The sequence below is a fragment of the Arachis hypogaea genome, chromosome 5 (assembly GCF_003086295.3).
Source record: "Arachis hypogaea cultivar Tifrunner chromosome 5, arahy.Tifrunner.gnm2.J5K5, whole genome shotgun sequence".
Taxonomy (NCBI): domain Eukaryota; kingdom Viridiplantae; phylum Streptophyta; class Magnoliopsida; order Fabales; family Fabaceae; genus Arachis; species Arachis hypogaea.
Window position 1 is genome coordinate 92,910,034 of NC_092040.1, and position 18,944 is coordinate 92,928,977.

Here is an 18,944-nt window from a genome sequence, read left to right on the forward strand (position 1 = left end):
GTATTACTTGTACTTATTTGTATTGGAAGCAGTGAAATTTGAATTGCAGTAAAAAGTTAAAATTTTACTGACAAAGTATATCAGTTACAAAAAACATCCCATCACTTGCTACCCTAAAAATGTTCAAAATTTAACATTATTGCAGAACCCACAGTGAAGAATGGACAATTTCTAATGGGCCCAATAACAGAACCATGAGTTTTGGGTTGTCTTGTCATGGACCAAAAGTACCAAACTTTGTTTCTATGCAAGTCAATCCCTGTGTAGATTAATTACTTTCTTTAGCTCAAAAAAAAAAAAAAAAACACAAGATTAATTACTTTGACTATGTGCTTTCTTCACTCCAAATCTCACACATTCTAATTGGTTATTCGAATCACTAGATCAATCCAAATTGATTAATTGATTCGGCTATTCAATTTGAAAAAAAAATAAAAAGGTCCTTTTTGAATGCAACAATACAAACTGTAACATATGATATTGATATCCAGTATTAAAAATATGTAGTACTAACATTACTATAGCTCTTTTCCCACAGAGTCCCTCAAGGCCCCAATAATGCAACAACATTACTGTAATGTTTGCTCTCAATTAGACACCTGCTGACGCACATAACCATTTGTTGATATAAACATTTCAATTTTCATTTTGTTAAGACAAAAAGGGAATGCAAGTGGGCACATCCTACCCAACTTGAATAAATAAACAGCACCAACAATGCAATGGTAAACATAACATACAATTTGGTGATATGTAACATTAAGGACACAGATTCAAATTCCAAGAATTCCATTTGTTGGAATGTAAAATAACCTCAATAAAATTGCACGGGTAATTAACCTCTTGATAAAAAATACAATTGGAGACACAAAACAAGTGTCTCAAAAAGACTCAAGAGGGTACTAAAAAAAACTACTAAAAACAATGATATTGTCAGTATTGCATTGCTCCAAACAAGGTCCCATTATATACAACAATGAATTGGGGCAAAATGGTCCTTTGGGTCTTCCCAAATGACCATGCAATTGGAAAAGGAATAATTAACAACTTAATTGCAATAACAATAACAATAATAATCATAATAATAATAATAATAATAATTCACTCATTATGTTGGTCTGAGAAAGAAATCCTTCCAAAATCCAAATGAGCAATTTGATAAAGCTCTAACCAAACCTCGTCAGCCTCAAATCCAGCATTGACAGTGACACTCTCCAGTTCATCGTCCCTCCCAACAACAACAACATCATTGGTTTCCGATGATGTTGATTGCACGACAGCGACAGCTTCAAAATCATGAGTAGTACTACTACTAGTTGTTGTAGTAGTAGAAGAAGAACATTTGCATCTTCTCTTGTTGTGTTTGATCAGTGTTTTCTTCTTCTTCTTGTTAGACGAGGACGACCACGGCGACGACGACCATGATTTCTTGCCTAAGCGGAAGCACCTTCTTCCGACAACCCATGGAGCCTTTACAAATGCTAAGGCGAAGCAGTGCAAGACCGCGCACGGACAGCAGCATAGCGCGACACAGTCGGCTATGAGGCCAGCCGTGCACGACTTGCACAGCTTCGCCGAGCACTCCATTGTGCTCTCTCCTCCTCCACCTTCTTCCGTCTCGGAAACGGGTGGAAGAGGAGGAGTAGGAGGGTGATTTTTCTTGTTGTATTCCATGTGAATGGACTCTTAATTTATCAATGAATGGCACCTGCAAAAACCTTTACATATATATACACTATTAATATGAATTAATTAAATTATTAAATCATAAAATTTCAATAACGCTCATTCTATCATTCTTCTTCTTCTTCTCTTCACTGTTACTTCCTTTCCAATGTTACTTACTCACCCCCCTTTATTTATGAATTCAATAGGATCTTTCTTCTCTCTCTCCCCTTTTACCCCCTCTTACTCTTCCTCACTCCATTTTTTTTCTTCTTTAAAATATATACTACCTCTAGTAATAAATAATAACAATTTATATGACTTTCATATTGTATGGTTTTGTAGCATTTTATATGTATATATATACAATTATAATAGTCATGTATAAAAATAATTGTCAATTTATTAAAGTTTATCCGGTTCTTATATTAAATGTTAGAAAATATTTATTATTATTTTCTATAATAGTTCTATTGACCGAAAACAGCAAAAAAATCTTGATTAAAATGTTAACTCATCATAAATACTATGAGACTAAAAAAAATGCATAGAACATTAAATTTCAAAAAAAAAATGTTGATGAAATTAAGAAAAGAAGATTACCTCATATACAAATAAAAACATTATTATTATTTTTATATAATATTTAATTATCTAAAGATTATACAATAACTTTAAAAATATAAATGAAATTTAATTTGGACGGTAAAAAAATACACTAATTATCTATGAAGGTAAAATGGATGTTAATACTACATAAATTTTGGTATTATTAAAGAAATATTTTTTTTTTCTCAAAATTAAGTACTATTTACTATAATTGTTGCAAATAAGGAAATCGTTCTAGAAATACTAATAGTTGTCTCATAATAAATTGACAGAATTCCAATTATTTCAGTTACATTGGTGGTTGAGTGAAGTCCTCTCTAATATGAAAATTTTAAGATATAAATTACTCATAAAATTTTCAGTCCATTTCTTTATTATGTTCTGCTTAGTGCGTTGTTCACCATCCTTCACTCTTGTTACTAAAATTAGTTTTATTGAATTTAGTAAACTTTTAATGTATGTTAAAGATTTAGATAAAACCAAACTTATATATATAACACTGATAATAAAATTTAATTATTTTTCCCCCAAGAAATTGACACCTTAACTCAAATTGTATTCAAAATAATCAATGCATTCATGTCTTTCTATATATGTCATATATTGATATATGATGCGATGTTCATGCATTTAAGTAACATCAAAAGCGTGCAATGGTGAATGTGGTAAAAATAACAAAAGTGAGATCAAAATTAAAGGGGTAAAAACTTGGTAAAAAAAAAAAATAACAGAGAAATTTTTACATTCACGCGCTTTACTCATAGGTTGAAATGAAATGCATTCAAGTTTAGGTCCAATAGCAAAGAGTGATGAGGAGTAGAAACAAAGTAAGCTAGCACTTTGACTTTTGTTATTGAATTCAGAAATTCAGGGAAAAAATAAAATATTTGTACTACGTTTTAGAATATATTTAATATTTAATATTAATATGTATTCTAAAAAAGTAAAAATCTTCATAATTTTTTTATACATATTTTTTAAAATTTATATTAAATATATATTTTTATAAGTATTACAAATAGTTATAGAGAAAAGGTGAGTTTGTGTACTTGTTTGTGTTTTGAAAGAATGAATGTGTGGCACTCAACAGTTTCTCTCTTGGAGGACTCCCCATTTGACCAATGACCATTCCTGAAGCTGAGTTATTGCTATTCATTTATTCAGTATTCAATATTCGTAAAAACTTCAGTTAAGTGCCTTCAATAACTTTTCAAAACGAATTAGATAAAAATTCAGTGTCTGTTTGACTTGTGGAAAGCTTTTTTTTTTTCATTTTTAGCTGTGCTTTTTAAAAAATGTAAATCAAACATAAAAAGGTAAATTATTATTTTAATCTCTGTTGTTTTGATTAAATTTTAATTTCATCTCTAATATTTAACGTTCTATTTTTATCTTAAATGTTTTATTTTGTCTTATTCTAATTTTCTAGTCAAAATTCAAATTTTTTCCTTCTAAAAATTGTAATTATATTAATCATAGTATAGTTGTTCTAATAATTTGAGAGTGAAAATAACAGAAGAATAAGAGACATCATAAGATAATAATAAATAAATAAGGTATTTTTGAAAAAAAAAAGTTAATTTTGACAAAAAAAAAATTAAAATAAATCGAATTAAGATGTTTGAGATAAAAAGTATAACATTTTAAATATCACCAATGAAATTGAACTCTGATTCAAATGTTAGGGGTTAAAATAATATTTTATCTAAAATAAAAATATAGGAACATGATTTTATTTTATTTTTAATTATTTTTTTATTATTCTAATTTAATTTATAAAAAAGTAGATTAATAGATTGCTAATGATGGCAATATTGGTCATGAAATGAAGTTAAGTAGCAATATAGTAGAGAGTTAACACTATAACAAAAATTATTTTTAGTGAACAATTTTTAGTAGCAATAATATATTATTCTATATCTTATTAACATCGGTTTTTGCAGTAGTTATATATTTATCATTATTATTACTATATATATTTTTATAATTATTAAAAAAAATTATTGAAAATTATATAATTACAACTGAAATTATTTAGCAATAAAATATAAAATTACTAATATTTAATATATTAGTAACTATTTTTATTGTTACTAAAAAAAATAAATAGTCGCTAAATATAATTTTTTCTAGTAGTATAGGTGTAAGGTAAGATAGTCCCTAAAAACCAAGTGGTGAGTGCTACATTTATATAGAGTGGCATTAACATGTTTTTACCTAAAATAAAAAGCTATATGCAGAACTTGGAATTATTACTACGTGCGAGTGAAAATGAATAACAGAGAATAAATAGAGAAGGGTATGTAGGGTGCCAAATTTATGAAAATAGAGGCTTTCATTAACTTCTTCAACTTCAACCCAATATATTTTATTATTGGCAAAATATAATGGTAACTTGATCCCTTGCTATGCCTTTTATGGTTTGCATTGCAATTCGCAACTATACTATTCTACTGCCATCTCTATGTGCACATTGCAGCCTCTTCTTCTCCTATATGGCATTTATGACGGTTAGATACCTTTTAGCTACCCTTTTTTTTTATTTTTATTTTTTTCATTATTCTCTAATTATTCGACAGGTCAATGACTAATTCGTCGTAAATTAAAATTTTATTTAAGGATTTTTTTAGTCAATAAGTTACTGCATGTATAAATTAAAGTGAAATTTAAACCATCGATATTTATTTAAACGGACAAGTGAACTAACCATTCGACCAATCTAAATTAGTTATTTTATAGCTACTTTCTTATACTTATTTTATTCTCTTAAATTATAAAAAATCATTTTACTTTGTTTTGCTTTAAGTATATATATAGTATGTATAGTAGATAAGTAAATTGGAATATATATGATTTAATTTAATTTTTCAAGAGTTTAATTTTGATTTTCATTGATAAATATATAAATCTTTTTTTTGTATCATCAATTAAGTTTAATCCTCATGAATATAATTAGTTGTATTATAATGGTAACTGTGTATGACAATATGGAAAAAAATGTATTTTAGTTGGAAAAAGATATATTTTTATTAGAGATCATAAAATAATTATGAGAAAATCCAGAGAAAGAAGATGTGATGGATGTGAATTATTATTATATAATAATATATACATAGATGACCAAAGCCAAACATTATCAAAAGCATGAATTGAAATATATGCATAAACAAATACAAATAAAATGATTTTTCAATGTAAAAAATTGAAATTTAATGTGAATAGGAATAACAGAGAGAAAGGTAGAATACCACATCAATTACCAAACTCTTGAAACATCACTCAATATTTTTTCACTTCAATTTGATGTAGGAATCTTAAGAGTAAGAACAGGTCATGTTCTATATAAATGGAATGCTACAAGGGATTAATATATTACGGGTAAAATAGTAAAGAAAGATAATGTATTGATTTTTTTTCATATAAAAAAAGGGGAACAGTGAAATTTTATAATTTAATACTAGTGTTACCAAACATGACATAACATTGTAATCGGAAAAAAGATGCTCTTCACGTGCATTCTTTTTTTGAAAGAAAGGAAAAAAAAAAAGAAGAGAGATAATAAAATGGAATGTAGGTATTTTAAGACTCCTCTTTGAATTTCCCAATAATGTGTTTATAAGTTTTACTTTTGGAGAAAAAAAAAATATATTGTTTATAAAGTTTAGTGCATTAAAACAATATATATATATATATATATATATATATATATATATATATATATATATATATATATATAGTACTCCATGAGATCATGTGTGCCCGATTAAAATAAAATGAAGAGGATGTTGAAAGAGAAAACAGATCTAGCAACCAAGGCTGCCAAATTAATAACTATTAATTCTTGTTCAATTTCTAAAGTATTGACTATACTATACAGCTACGAGTTAATTTTACTACAGTCAAGTCCAAGATCTTTAAATGAGACTAGGAATATTTTTTTAATTATTCGAGAATTTCTATAATTTTTATTAAATTTGTAATTAATTTTTTATATATTTTTTAATTAAGTTTTTATACTGTTTTCTATTTTATAATTATATTTTTTAAATATAAAAATATTAAAATTAACTGAATATTTATTTTTATAAATTAAATATATTTATAATAAAAAAGTTAAATAAATCTTTTGACCACATATATTTTTAAAAAAATATTATATTAATTTTAACATTTTTTCATAAAAATAATTTAATTACAAAATTAAAAATAACATAAAAAATTAACTAAAAAATAAAAATTTAATTAAATATAAAAATTAATCGAATAATTAAATTTTTTTTAACTCAACAAGATTTGTCACACATTACAATACATTCTTTTACACTGGCGGTTAATTAAATATCTATAGTAGTTTAACTTCTTGACCTTTATTTGGGTTAACAGTGAAAGTGGTATTTAAATGACTATGTATTGGTCATCAAAAGATTAAATATCTTAAACTAGTCTCCTAAAAAATATAATAATAAATTAAATTAAACTTTCTATTAATTAAATAATGATATGTTATAAAATTATTATTTTCGTATTATATTATTTAACTGTTGTAAGAATCAATTTAATTCGCAATTATATTTTTTAAAACCTGGTTTGAGATATTCGATTTGTTGAAAACTAAATTAACGTACAATAAATCTTCAAAAACTATTTTTACTGTTAACTAATTATATTTTCAAGTATTTTATAACTAGGCCCATGTTTCCGTCAATGTAAACTCACACAAAATGACATGCTATTAGGGCTACTCTATAACCTATAGGACTATATAACAGTGATAAACTATTATGGCAGGGTATTGTAGCAGCTATACTAATAATGAAGTAGGTAATGAAACTTTCTCTAGGTGCTATTTGCATACAGTAGTAAATAAAAAAATTAATCATTAATTTAATTATTTATATAAGATATAGAATTTTTTTAAATATTTTTAGAATGTTAGTGTTTTAATAATTTTAGTTGTGATTCTTAATTATAAAAAATATATAACATATATTAATTAAAATTAATGGTTAAAATGATTGAAACATTGATGTTTTAGAAATATGTAAAATCTTTTTTAAAATATATATTAAAAAGAATTAAAAATAAAATATATATTTATATATAATAATTTAATGATTAATTTTTTTATAGGTATACAATATTTTTTAATATCCAATTATGTCACGTAAACAAATTTTATAGATGTCCCATTCTTGGAAACAGCTTTATTTATCTTTGACGTTTAAAATGCTAATAACCTTACTATAGTAAATCATTATAGTAATTGAAAAAAAATAACATCTAATAAAACCAAAAAATGTCTAAATGAGGAAATTTAGTTGCCGATACACTAAAGCCCCATTTGCGTAAAATGTAGATTTTTTTTTGTTTTAAGTTAGGAGTGAAGCTCGAATCTGAAATTTTTAAATGAGATTCAAGAGATTATGCTATTTGAATTATAATTCGTTAGTTAAAATATAGATTATTTTGCAACATATATTATGTCTTCGGATGACATATATAAAGACTTACTTTGTAGCATGACATTTTTTTATATATAGATTATAAGTAACATATATATACTTGTAGTACTATTATAATTAATTCAAGTAATTACATTGTAGTACTTTAGTTTTATAACAATTAGCATATGCTTTGATAAAACGTGTCATTATTTATATTTATTATTTTCTATTTTATGGATGTTTCAAACCTCATCTAAAATCATAAAAGTGTATATGTTTTGATTCAAACTTGATGTATAGATGACAAAGATGAATGTTATTAGTTGGTTGATGCATGTTAAACATAGTTAATGCATAAGAGTGAGGAAAATTGAGATTTAAACATAACTAACCAACTCAAATAATAAAAAACAAGCTAAGACAATGCTATATATCCAATAAGATCCACATTCAAAGTGAAAAAAAAAAAAAAGAAACAAACATACATTACTGAAACTATCATGAACCTGAGTTGCATGCATTAATAATTCAATGAAAAGACAAATCAAGAATAAGAGTTTAAAAGAGTTTATTACCTAAATCAATTATGAGTTGTATCCTCTGATAATAAGAACTAGAAGTGTATGAATTCTGAGTTGCTTCAACTTCAGAGAAGTGGCTCTGATATGATTATGATTACGATCTATCTTAGTGAAAATTGTTTTCTTGATCTGATATATATATAATAAGGAAGCAAACTAAATAAGATATAGTTTTATTATGTAAGGAACAAGAATCTCTTTCTCTCACTCACGCTCTATCTGACTGATTCGTAATTAATTAATTAATTAATTTCATCGTAGTCTGTAAAACTTTAAGAATTAAAAAGGCAAACCCAATTTTATATTAACCATGAAAGTAGAAATTCTGTGAGTGTAGAAATTCTGTCTCTGATGGAGTGAGAGAGTGAAGAAGATCAGAGTAGTAGAGTTCCAATAACATATGTATATGAATATGATATCAGTTGTTTTGATTTCTTTCACTTCAACCTGACCAATGTGTTCAGGCACGTGACACCCAGCCTGCACGTGCACCCTTTATTTCTTGTTTGCTGGTAAAAGGGGCATCTCAATTGATATTGATATTGACGAATCTTAGGAGAAAAAATAATGTGTATGAGGGTAAAGAAACTTAAAAGTAGAAGGATTTGGGCGGTTTCAAAGTTAATGTGTAAAGCCTTCATCTCTTAGGTTTGTTTAAAGGCACCAAATATTAAAATAAGAATACAAACATATAAAATTGTGTTCGACAAATAAGACATATACTAAAATATGTGTTAAAAGATCGTATATTAATATATTTTATATTTATTCTAATAAAAAATATACAAAAATATTAATAAAAAATTTAATTTACTTTTAATTTTTTTATCATTTTTATTAATTTGTTATAATTATATTTTTATTATTATATTTTTAAATTTTTTTTTGAATAAAAATAAAAATAAATTAAATTTTAATAATTTATTCTAGTTTATCACTAAATAAATTACAAAAACGTCAATTTTTATATTTTTATCTTTTATATCTTATTTTTAGTATCTTGTCTTATCTTATTTTTAGAACTACATGCAATCTTAAAGTTGTAATTTAATTATAAATTTATACTACAATCTTACTATTTGAATGTTCATGGTGATACCAAATGTTAACACTTTAATTGATAAGGTATATACGAGTACATGAAAAACAAACTCGTCCCTTTTAAAACTGAAGCCCAACCTGCTCCTTAATTCATGTTATTCTAACCATTTGTCCTAGAAGTTATTAAAAAGAAAAAAAAAGAAAGAAGTAAATAATAATAATAATAATTTAAATGCGTGTAAAAATAATAAAAATAAAATTAGTTAAGAAGAAAAATTATTTAGTATAACTTAACTAAAAAGGTTTTGAATTCAAATATTAAAAATAACAAAAAAATATTTATAAATTATATATAATAAAAAATATACTTTAAACAAAAAAGTTGTGCACCGACTGTTTTTTATATTCTCATTGTATATAAGATATAGATCAATTATGTTAGATATATAATAGACTAAAATTAATCACTAAAATTAGTTATTAGTATAAAATATTTATTAAAATATAAATATATATTAAAAATAAATTAAATAATATATTTATTTATATATAAATATATTAGTGATTAATTTTGATATATGATTTTAGTGTATAAATAATATTTTAAAATTAGATATATATAATGAATGAAAATAGATAATTGAAACCAGGGTTATTAGAACTGAAACGGATTAGTTGGTTTGACAGAAAAACCAATAAACCATATGGTTCAGAATTGGGGGTTGTCCAATCTATTTATAATAAAATAATTTATTTTAATAATTATTTTTTTAATTATAAAATAAAAAATTATTATTTTTTTAAACATGATTTTTAGACTTTAATTTTTTTAATAATCATTTTTTTATTTTATAATTAAAAAAATCCTTAATTTTAATGTATGAATAATGTTTTTGAATTAGATATACATATAGTAAAAGTAGATAATTGAAACCAGAGTTATTAGAATTGAAACAGGTTGGCTGTGGCCGAGGCATTGCACCAATGGCCAATATATTGGCTTCACAGAAGCCACATCTCAGGTTCGAAATCCAGCTATAACTGGATAGTGAAAGAACTTTTAGTGTGTGTGAGTGGAGATTGTTTAATTCATCGACAAAAAAAAAAAAAAATCAGATCGGCTGATTCCATAGAAAAACTCAAACCCTATATCCCAGATAATTGAAATGCTGAGAATTTTTGTTTTTAGTTATCGTAGAGGGGTCTAAGTCCAGGAAAAGTAACACCCAAAACGCACTACTCAAGGTTGAAATACCCTTAGCTAGCCCAATCCTCCACAAAATATTACTTAACAGCGTTCAAGATCCCAAAAAGCCCATAGAAATAGGAAGCCCAAAATAGAAATAAAAAAGCCCTTATAAACATTCCCTTGACTCGTTCCACCACCAAAACCCTAATCCGAGTTTGTTGGCATCGCAGCCATAGCCTCAACCCCTTATTTCACTCTTTCTCTCTTCTTTTATATAAGACAACGCAACCGTGATTCTTAAAAGAGGGGACGAAGATGAACATTGCTTTGAATTTCTGACACCTCTTGTATGAGAAATTTGAGTCGAAAGACTCTTTTTTCTTTGAGCACAGATAGCAACACTCTGAGTCCTCCTTTTTTCGATTCATTCTGTGATTTGATTTGATTGAGCCTAATTTGCAATTCTTTGGTCACGTATATGCTAGGCCATGGAATCTATCGTTAGGCTATATTAAAAACTTTATGTTATACACGCATTTATTCAGATTAATATGTGCTTGTAATCTGCCTTTAGCTCCGAATATCCTTCATTGCTTAGGGTCTTCGGTGACAAGGTTGATACATTTTATTTATTTATTTTGTTTTGATTATCTGGATCTAGGGTTTTTGATGTTGGGTGATGATAAAAATCAGACGGATTCCCATTGATTTTATACATGAGATCACAACCAGCTACTTCTGACAACATCAATTATCATGTTCTTCAATTTAATTTTTTTTTTCAATTTTTTTTGTTGTATGTGAGGGTGCCTGTGATGTTAGAAAATATTTGCTACTCTTGATAGGGGGAAACACCCTATTTGATGAATTATTAACCACCAAGATCTCTGAGGCCGCCTCAAATTATTGAATTTTGCATACATGATTTATAGTTTTAGATTGAGAAGCTTCATCATCTGGTCAATGTGGAACTTTTCGATTCCCATTGAACTCGTTCCCTTGAAGCAATATTGATTGTGTTGCTTTCAGTACTTATTTCCCCCAATTATATTGTCACATTGTTTTTGGGTACTCTGGATCAACTAGATATGCAAATATTGCAAATTAAATCCAATAAAATAAATAATGTAGTAGTAGGTTTTTCAATGGCTATGATATGTTGTAGTGTATGTTGTGTTTTACTAATTGGGATAGAGCCAATTATATTCATAGAGTATAACGGTGATGAGGCTACAGACCTGTAATGATTTGCGGAAATGATCGCAAACATTAATGAACATCTAAGGGACTGAGTTATACTCCTATACTTAAATGTGCATTTTCCTTAGTATCAAATAAGTAGTTTGAGAAAATAAAAATGTCTTTTATTACTTATTTTAGATAAATTATTATTATTGAGAGGTGTGGGAGAGAATTTTGTTGTGGCAGTGGCAGTCCAAAAATTACTGTTTTAAAACCAAACTTGCTCAACTTCAAATGAAGAATCCTAGAGTTTATTTTGTTTGAGTGGAATTGGAGGTCGGGAACATATGAACTAAGAAAAAGGAAAGAAGGAAAGAAGTGATTTCATAATATTTTTAAAAGATTTTATACAAATAAGTGAATAACTAATAATGTATTGTTATATTATTAAATAAAGAATTTAATTTATTATTTAACATATCATATAATACATAAATGTGGTTAATTATATAAAGAATGTGTAAAATTTTTTATACAAAAAAAAGTGGATACTTTCCTCCATATGTACTCTTCTTCGTCACTGGATTTTGTTTTATCCTATTGTCAACGAAAAACAAAATGTTGATGAGGTAAATTCTTCTCCAAAATTGCATCTCTAAGATTATAGCTAAATTCAATTATTTGAAACTATATAAGTCCTCATGCCTAGCTAGCTAACAATTATTATTGGCACAAAATTGAATAGGATTACATATTATTACATAAAAAAGATATAAATGAATACAGGTATTAACGCATTAATTACTAAAAAAAAAAACTAGAAAACATGGCTCATCTATTTTTTCCCCTCTTCTAATCTCTTAAGCCATAAACATAAGCTATGATTAAAATTTAAAACATAGCATATCATAGATAGTAAGCATGATTCCATTCTTAACAATAATGTTGATTGTAACACCTAATTGGACCTGACATGAGTCTGTTTAACTTGTCATTTGAGATTTTCATAAATCTATGCAATGAGGAACAATCCCCACAAATCTTATGTTTAGGCATCCCAATTTCTTTGGCCAAAATTTCTGCCTCAGTTTGGTTATCAATTAATTTATCAAAACAAATGTATCTGCCAGAAGCAGTGCTATTCATTGCCTTGAACACACTTGCATGAGCTTCAGCCAATTTTGTTACGTCAACTGTTGCTATCAAACCATGACAATACATTTCTTGGGCACCTGCATTTTCATATATGTTTTAGAATTCTTAGAATATAGGGAATAGAATGTTCTAGAGTGACTACTAATTAAGGTATCCGAAGAATATAGTTAACAATCTTTGAGATTAGATGATATATCATATGGGATTTAAATAATTATTATATGACACTCAATACTCTTATATTTTATATAATGTAATATTAAACATAACAATTTATTGAAATTAGAAAATATCTACTAAAAATATGATTATTCATATATATTTTTTTATTCGATTAAATTTTTGAAATATGTAGTTTTATGATATATAATATAAAAAATTTTATGATCTAAAAGGCTAGAATTCGATCATTGTTGACAAAAAAAATTCAGTTCAATACAAACTAAAGGAAAGAAAAAACCTATAATAAAAGGCAATGTTATATGACCAATAAATATTATCAATTTTGACTTATTGCACATAAGTATATACCTATATTTATTAGAGTTTTGCATACATAAATTAGTAAAATTTATTTGTTAAAAATAATTTAATATTTGTGGTAGTCAAATAATAATAAAAAAATATTAAAAATTACTAGTCTACTTGAATTTCTCTAAAAAATATTTATACAAACTCAAAAAGAAGATGGATGTGAAATAATATGTTAAAAGTATAATCATTTATGCAATTTTCTTCGATAGGCTTTAAACATTTTGTAAATTAGCTTACACCAATATCAAATGTAACCAAAAAAAAAAAAAAAATTGGAGAAGAAAGTTTGGTTAGAAATTGAAGTGTGTACCTTTAAGATATGCAATAGTAGATGTTGGATTACTGCGACAAAAATCAGGGCCTGTGATGAGTGCTGGACATATGGTAGTGAGCTTCAAACCCCTTTCATTTGCTATTCTCCATGCAGCCTTCTCAGCTCTCACTTTTCCCAATGCATACCATAACTGCCATATATAATAATAAATAAATTAATTAATATCCACTAATTAATTTCATAATAATTAATTAAGTGAAATTAGTAGTATACCTTCTTTTCTTTGCACAGTGATTCATTTGTCCATGAGGTATGGTTAATAGTAATTGAAGAATCTTGTGAGTCTGGATTTTGTTGTTGCCACACACAAGCTAAGAGTGATGATGTGAAGACACATCTTTTAATAGTTGTTGTTCTTGCACATGCTTCCATCACATTCTCACTCACCCTCGCTTCAATCTCAGCCATTGATTTCTATTTACATGAGACACAATCAATTCATTAGAAGCTGCATGATAGAAATGTGAACAAGATAGTTTCTGCTTTATACATAAAAACTAATTGCCTTTTAATTTGCTTAATTAGCAATATTTCATATTGAAGCTATTAGTTAAGGTGGTATTAAGAATCAATAATTATGGAATACACCCTTAATTATAAAGTTAACTTGTATAAACAATGAGAGGTAGTGCGGGTAATAAAAAATTGAAAGTAAATGTAATAATAAACAAAACTACAAAAGACATGTAATTTAAAAAAAAAAAAAATTAATATTCCCTAAGGGAAGCCAAAAGTTAGATGATGTAAATAAACAAGTCGAATTTATTAGAGAATGACATATATTTCTAAAAATTAAGCTTGCTTATTAGTTGTTTTATTAGGGTGAAAACAGTAACAAGTTTATACAGCTTTAACTAATTTAACTTGAATTCAATCTATTTATTAATAAAATAAAGTTTTAGCTAATTTACTGGAGTACAAGAAATTATTTAGGTGGCACAAAACATTTTCCCAATATATATAGTGTGTTTAACTAGTTAAAGGAAAAAATAATTAATGAGTAAATTATTAATTCTAATAATAAAAAGTATAAATACTAATTATTTTATTTATAAAAAAATAATTTTGATATATTTATATTACAAAATTTTTTATATAACTATTTAATTATATTATAAATTTAAATAAATTTTTAATAATTAATTTAAAACAATATATGATTAGATATTTTCGTAAAATATTTTTAAATTAAAAAATAAAAATTAATTTGGTAACTTTTAAAATTAAATTAATTCGATAAAATTACTTAACACATTGTATATTTTAAATAATTTTATTAAATTAATTTATATTTTTTATAGTTAGAATTATGAAAGTATAAACATTTTACAATAAAAATGGTAAATTATCATAGAAAAGAAAAGAGAAAAGAGTAGAAGACTGACAGTGTAGCCAGAGAGACCAGCAGGATCGGTAAAAGCAGAGGTGTGAAAAACGCCATGGCAACCTTCAAATGCATTTAATAAGCTATCAACATCACTTAACTTTCCCATTACTACTTCCAATTTTCCATTTCCTCCTCTACTTTCCTTCATTTCCCTCACTTTTTCTATGTCCTCTGCATTCCACAATTCAATCAAATTTTCCCTTCAGATTATTATTCAAAAAATATGATAATGATAATATTTGAAAAATATGAAATGGTGAATTATATGGTCGTGTGATTTTTAAATTCCATAATGTCAGAGAGATAAAAAAACAATTTAAATTTATTTTATTTAACATTTATTAATTATAACATAAATTAACAAATATTAGAATTAATAAATATTAAATAAGATAAATTTTAATTATTTTTAACTAATTTTTTATGTTATCAAATATTTTTGTATTGAATTATTGACTATAGTGATTATAAAATTTTAATAATATTAAAAAAAGGTGTAACTAATATTAATATTATATTCTTTATTATTTAATAATACTTTTTCAATTTTATCACATTTTTTATTTTTTGAATATTGTCAAATAATAAAAAATAACTTTAATTTTAACTATATTGAAATAATTCAAAAGAAAGAGAGTAGTTGTGGGCTTGTGGCCACATGTGAGCCTTTGATTCTAGTGAGCAATAATTGATGAGGAGCATATAGATTAGAGAGATAGTCATAAAATACCTAAATTAATTAAATTAAGCCCCCTTTAATTAAATGAAACAAAAAAGAAGAATACTTAATTAAGCCGGTGATAAAAAAAACTAATAGCATAAATATATATTATTATATTATATGTTTCAAATAAACCAAACATAATACAAGCAAAATAAAATTCTAATAAAGTTTCGTTGCATCAATCAATAAATAAAATATATGCCGTGGAGGAGACGCAGTCCACATTCAAAATTGTACACTAGACAATTTTCATAGTACAATTAAAATAGTTTTATATCTTCAATAATATGAATGATATATATGGCACTTTCCAGGTAATTGTATTGTTCTAGCAGATAAAATTTGATAAATTTAATATACATTTGCCTCAAGAATTTAAAGTACTTTAAAAATATCGATATTTTAATAGTTTTATTTGTTGATTTTAATTATAAAAAAAAGTTTAATTTTGATATTAAATTTTTTATAATCGTACAATTATATTCGTTTTTTAAATGATTATTCATGCAGTAATATAGTTATTTTTATTAATATAATATTATATAATTGAATGTATGTACAAAATTATTTTATAATATATCAAAATTAAATTTTTATAAAAATATAAAATATATTAATTAAAATTAATTATTAAAATCAGTATCACAACAATATTTAAAATTTTTTCAATCGTATATATAATATTATAATAAATTGATCATAAAATAAGTATGGCCATCAAGTTGGCTTCAATCATGAAAACAAACAAACTTAAATAAAAGCTCACAATGGACGGCTCTAAAAGCTCACATGTTTTGCCGTACACTCAAATTATTCTCCGTTTTTTTTTTGCCATTTAATCAGCTAAAGTTTTTAGCACATTGTTTCTATTATAAATTTAATTTAATCATCATTCTCTTTCTTAAAATATATTCTATGATTCAACTAAGAGTACTGTAAGAGAATCAATGATCTAAGTGTATAATATGTATAATAAGCTATTGAGTTATAAAATAAATATTACTCGTACTATCTAAAATAATCATTCGAGTAGTAAAAATAATAAATATCTCAAGTCATAAAATTACTCGTCTCAAAAATTTAAATTAATTTTAAAATTCACCAAGTATTAAACTCTCAAGCTTTTGGATATAGAGTTCTAATAAATTCTTAGTTCCATGAAATCGTTGTACAGCTGAATAAGTTCCACGTTTCTCTTCTCATACCTACCCAGCTAATTATAATGCTCAACAACTTTATGAATATCCAATCTCAAATACTTATATATAGTTGGTACCTACTACAATATTATTATTATTATCCTAATATTATACATATAAAAATTTTAACTACTTTGAGGTAACAAATATTACGTTATATATTTAATTTTGAATAAATTATTATTTGAAAAAAAAGCATTACATACATTTTTTCCGGATAATTCACCGAAGAAAAGAAACATAATAATTATTCAAACTGAAAACAGAAGCAAAAACAAGTTTCTAAAGAGTATACACCTTTTTTTTAGAAATAAAAAATTATATCTTACAATAACATAGTCAACCTATCACATGACGACCAATAAAAATACACAGCTAAAAAATATTTATATATTATACACGTTGAGTTGTTCATATAATTTTTAAAATAATAATATTAAGGCATAGATTAATTAAACAACTTAAGAGTGAAAAAAAATCTATATAAATGACAAAGCTAACAACAAACCCTCATTAAAACCAGGATTATTTCAACCAACCCAAAGAGAAGAAAACAATAGTAGGTAAGAGAAATTAAAGAAGAAAGAATACCTGGGTTTTCAATAGTGATTCTCACTGAGTAACCTTTTTGCAAAAGCTTGTTGACCAAAGCAAGTCCCAAATAAGAAACACCACTTGTCACACAAACTAGGGTATTCCTCTCTTCTTCTTCTTCATAATCCCCAAAGAGGTTGTTTTTCGGCTGCGGCTCTAGGTCCTTTCGCCGATGAATGGTGGCCGTATCGGCCACCAGTCTTCGACAGAAGGATTCTAGCTCCGCCTGCCTACTCTCCCACGACCGCACCACACCCATTATAATAAAATTTGAATAAAAAATAATAAATAAATATGGCTAGGGAGATTATATGATGATGGAAATAAAACCTAAATTATGAACTCTTAAGCAAATATAGAGAGAGTAGGGTTATTAGGTATGTGTTTGTGAGAAGGCAAAATGGTTGTAATGAGGGATGAGAATATATATAAGAGAAAAAAGAAAGAGTCAAAGTGTGGAGGCTAACTAGTCAAGTATGTCTTATGTCATGTGTTCGAGTAGTAAAAGATCCATTATTATATTTCACAATAATTCATAAATTAAAAATATATTTATTTATGTTTTCACAGTCAAAACTCAAAAGTCCAGCTTGGCGTGTTTGTGTTATAGCCTTATAGGATGCCAGATCTCATAAACTACAAAGGGAAACGATAAAACTTATTAATTTATTTAATTTATTATTTATTAAATGTATATAAAAATAATAAAAATAAAATTAGTTGAAATAGTATGTTTTATATAACTCAACTAAAAACTCTTTTAAGTTCAAATCCTAAAAGTAGCAAAAAAATATTTTTTTTATGGACTCTCATTTTTTTTATTAATACGTAACCAAGGACATGAGCCTCCCTATATTAGTATTTTGAGTGGATTATTAGATTAATCCCCTTTCGAATAAAGTCATATTTCTTTATTCAATTGCATCTAAACATTGTTTCTTGTAGTGCATCTCTAAGTAATGTGCCAATACTTTTTTGTTGGTTCCTATATCTCATATAAAAAATAAAGATATTAATTTTAATTTATTATCAATATAAAAAAATTTGAGGAGTGCTAGGAGTCAGTAATTTTTGTAACCATCAATTGGCCATTAATAATATTTTTATTGGTGTGAGATTACATATCTAATGGTAAAAAATCACTCACTTTTTTTATAGTTAAGTGCTGGCCACAAAATACAAAAGTTACTGCAACTAGACTTTTTCAAAAAATTTTACACAAATAATCAATTCCACATTGTTATATACACTAGTAAAAATTACTAATTTTAAATTTACCACTTAAATAATCATCTAAATATATAAA

The 18,944-nt window shown here is 25.6% G+C and overlaps 1 protein-coding gene, 1 long non-coding RNA gene and 4 other non-coding genes across 6 annotated transcripts; 4 read left to right on the top strand and 2 right to left on the bottom strand.

The window, feature by feature from the left end:
- Positions 1–792: 792 nt before the first annotated feature.
- Positions 793–8,417, bottom strand: LOC112801966 (uncharacterized). Its single transcript, XR_011882253.1, has 2 exons — positions 8,294–8,417; positions 793–1,718 (listed from the first exon to the last, which is right to left on the bottom strand). It is a non-coding gene; the product is annotated as an uncharacterized lncRNA (long non-coding RNA).
- Positions 8,418–10,837: 2,420 nt separating this feature from the next.
- On the top strand, positions 10,838–10,939 carry LOC112804644 (small nucleolar RNA snoR1). The gene has a single exon (XR_003203257.1). It is a non-coding gene; the product is annotated as a small nucleolar RNA snoR1 (small nucleolar RNA).
- Positions 10,940–11,199: 260 nt separating this feature from the next.
- LOC112804639 (small nucleolar RNA R12) lies at positions 11,200–11,276 on the top strand. Its single transcript, XR_003203252.1, has one exon. It is a non-coding gene; the product is annotated as a small nucleolar RNA R12 (small nucleolar RNA).
- A 60-nt stretch (positions 11,277–11,336) lies between these two features.
- On the top strand, positions 11,337–11,424 carry LOC112804829 (small nucleolar RNA SNORD24). Its single transcript, XR_003203449.1, has one exon. It is a non-coding gene; the product is annotated as a small nucleolar RNA SNORD24 (small nucleolar RNA).
- A 319-nt stretch (positions 11,425–11,743) lies between these two features.
- On the top strand, positions 11,744–11,827 carry LOC112804817 (small nucleolar RNA SNORD25). Its single transcript, XR_003203437.1, has one exon. It is a non-coding gene; the product is annotated as a small nucleolar RNA SNORD25 (small nucleolar RNA).
- A 621-nt stretch (positions 11,828–12,448) lies between these two features.
- Positions 12,449–18,163, bottom strand: LOC112801967 (cinnamoyl-CoA reductase-like SNL6). The gene is made up of 5 exons (XM_025844934.3): positions 17,636–18,163; positions 15,120–15,292; positions 13,948–14,148; positions 13,711–13,864; positions 12,449–12,943 (listed from the first exon to the last, which is right to left on the bottom strand). Exons 1-5 carry the CDS (start codon positions 17,895–17,897, stop codon positions 12,645–12,647), a joined length of 1,089 nt encoding a protein of 362 aa, XP_025700719.1. The 5' UTR covers positions 17,898–18,163; the 3' UTR covers positions 12,449–12,644.
- Between the last annotated feature and the right edge of the window lie 781 nt (positions 18,164–18,944).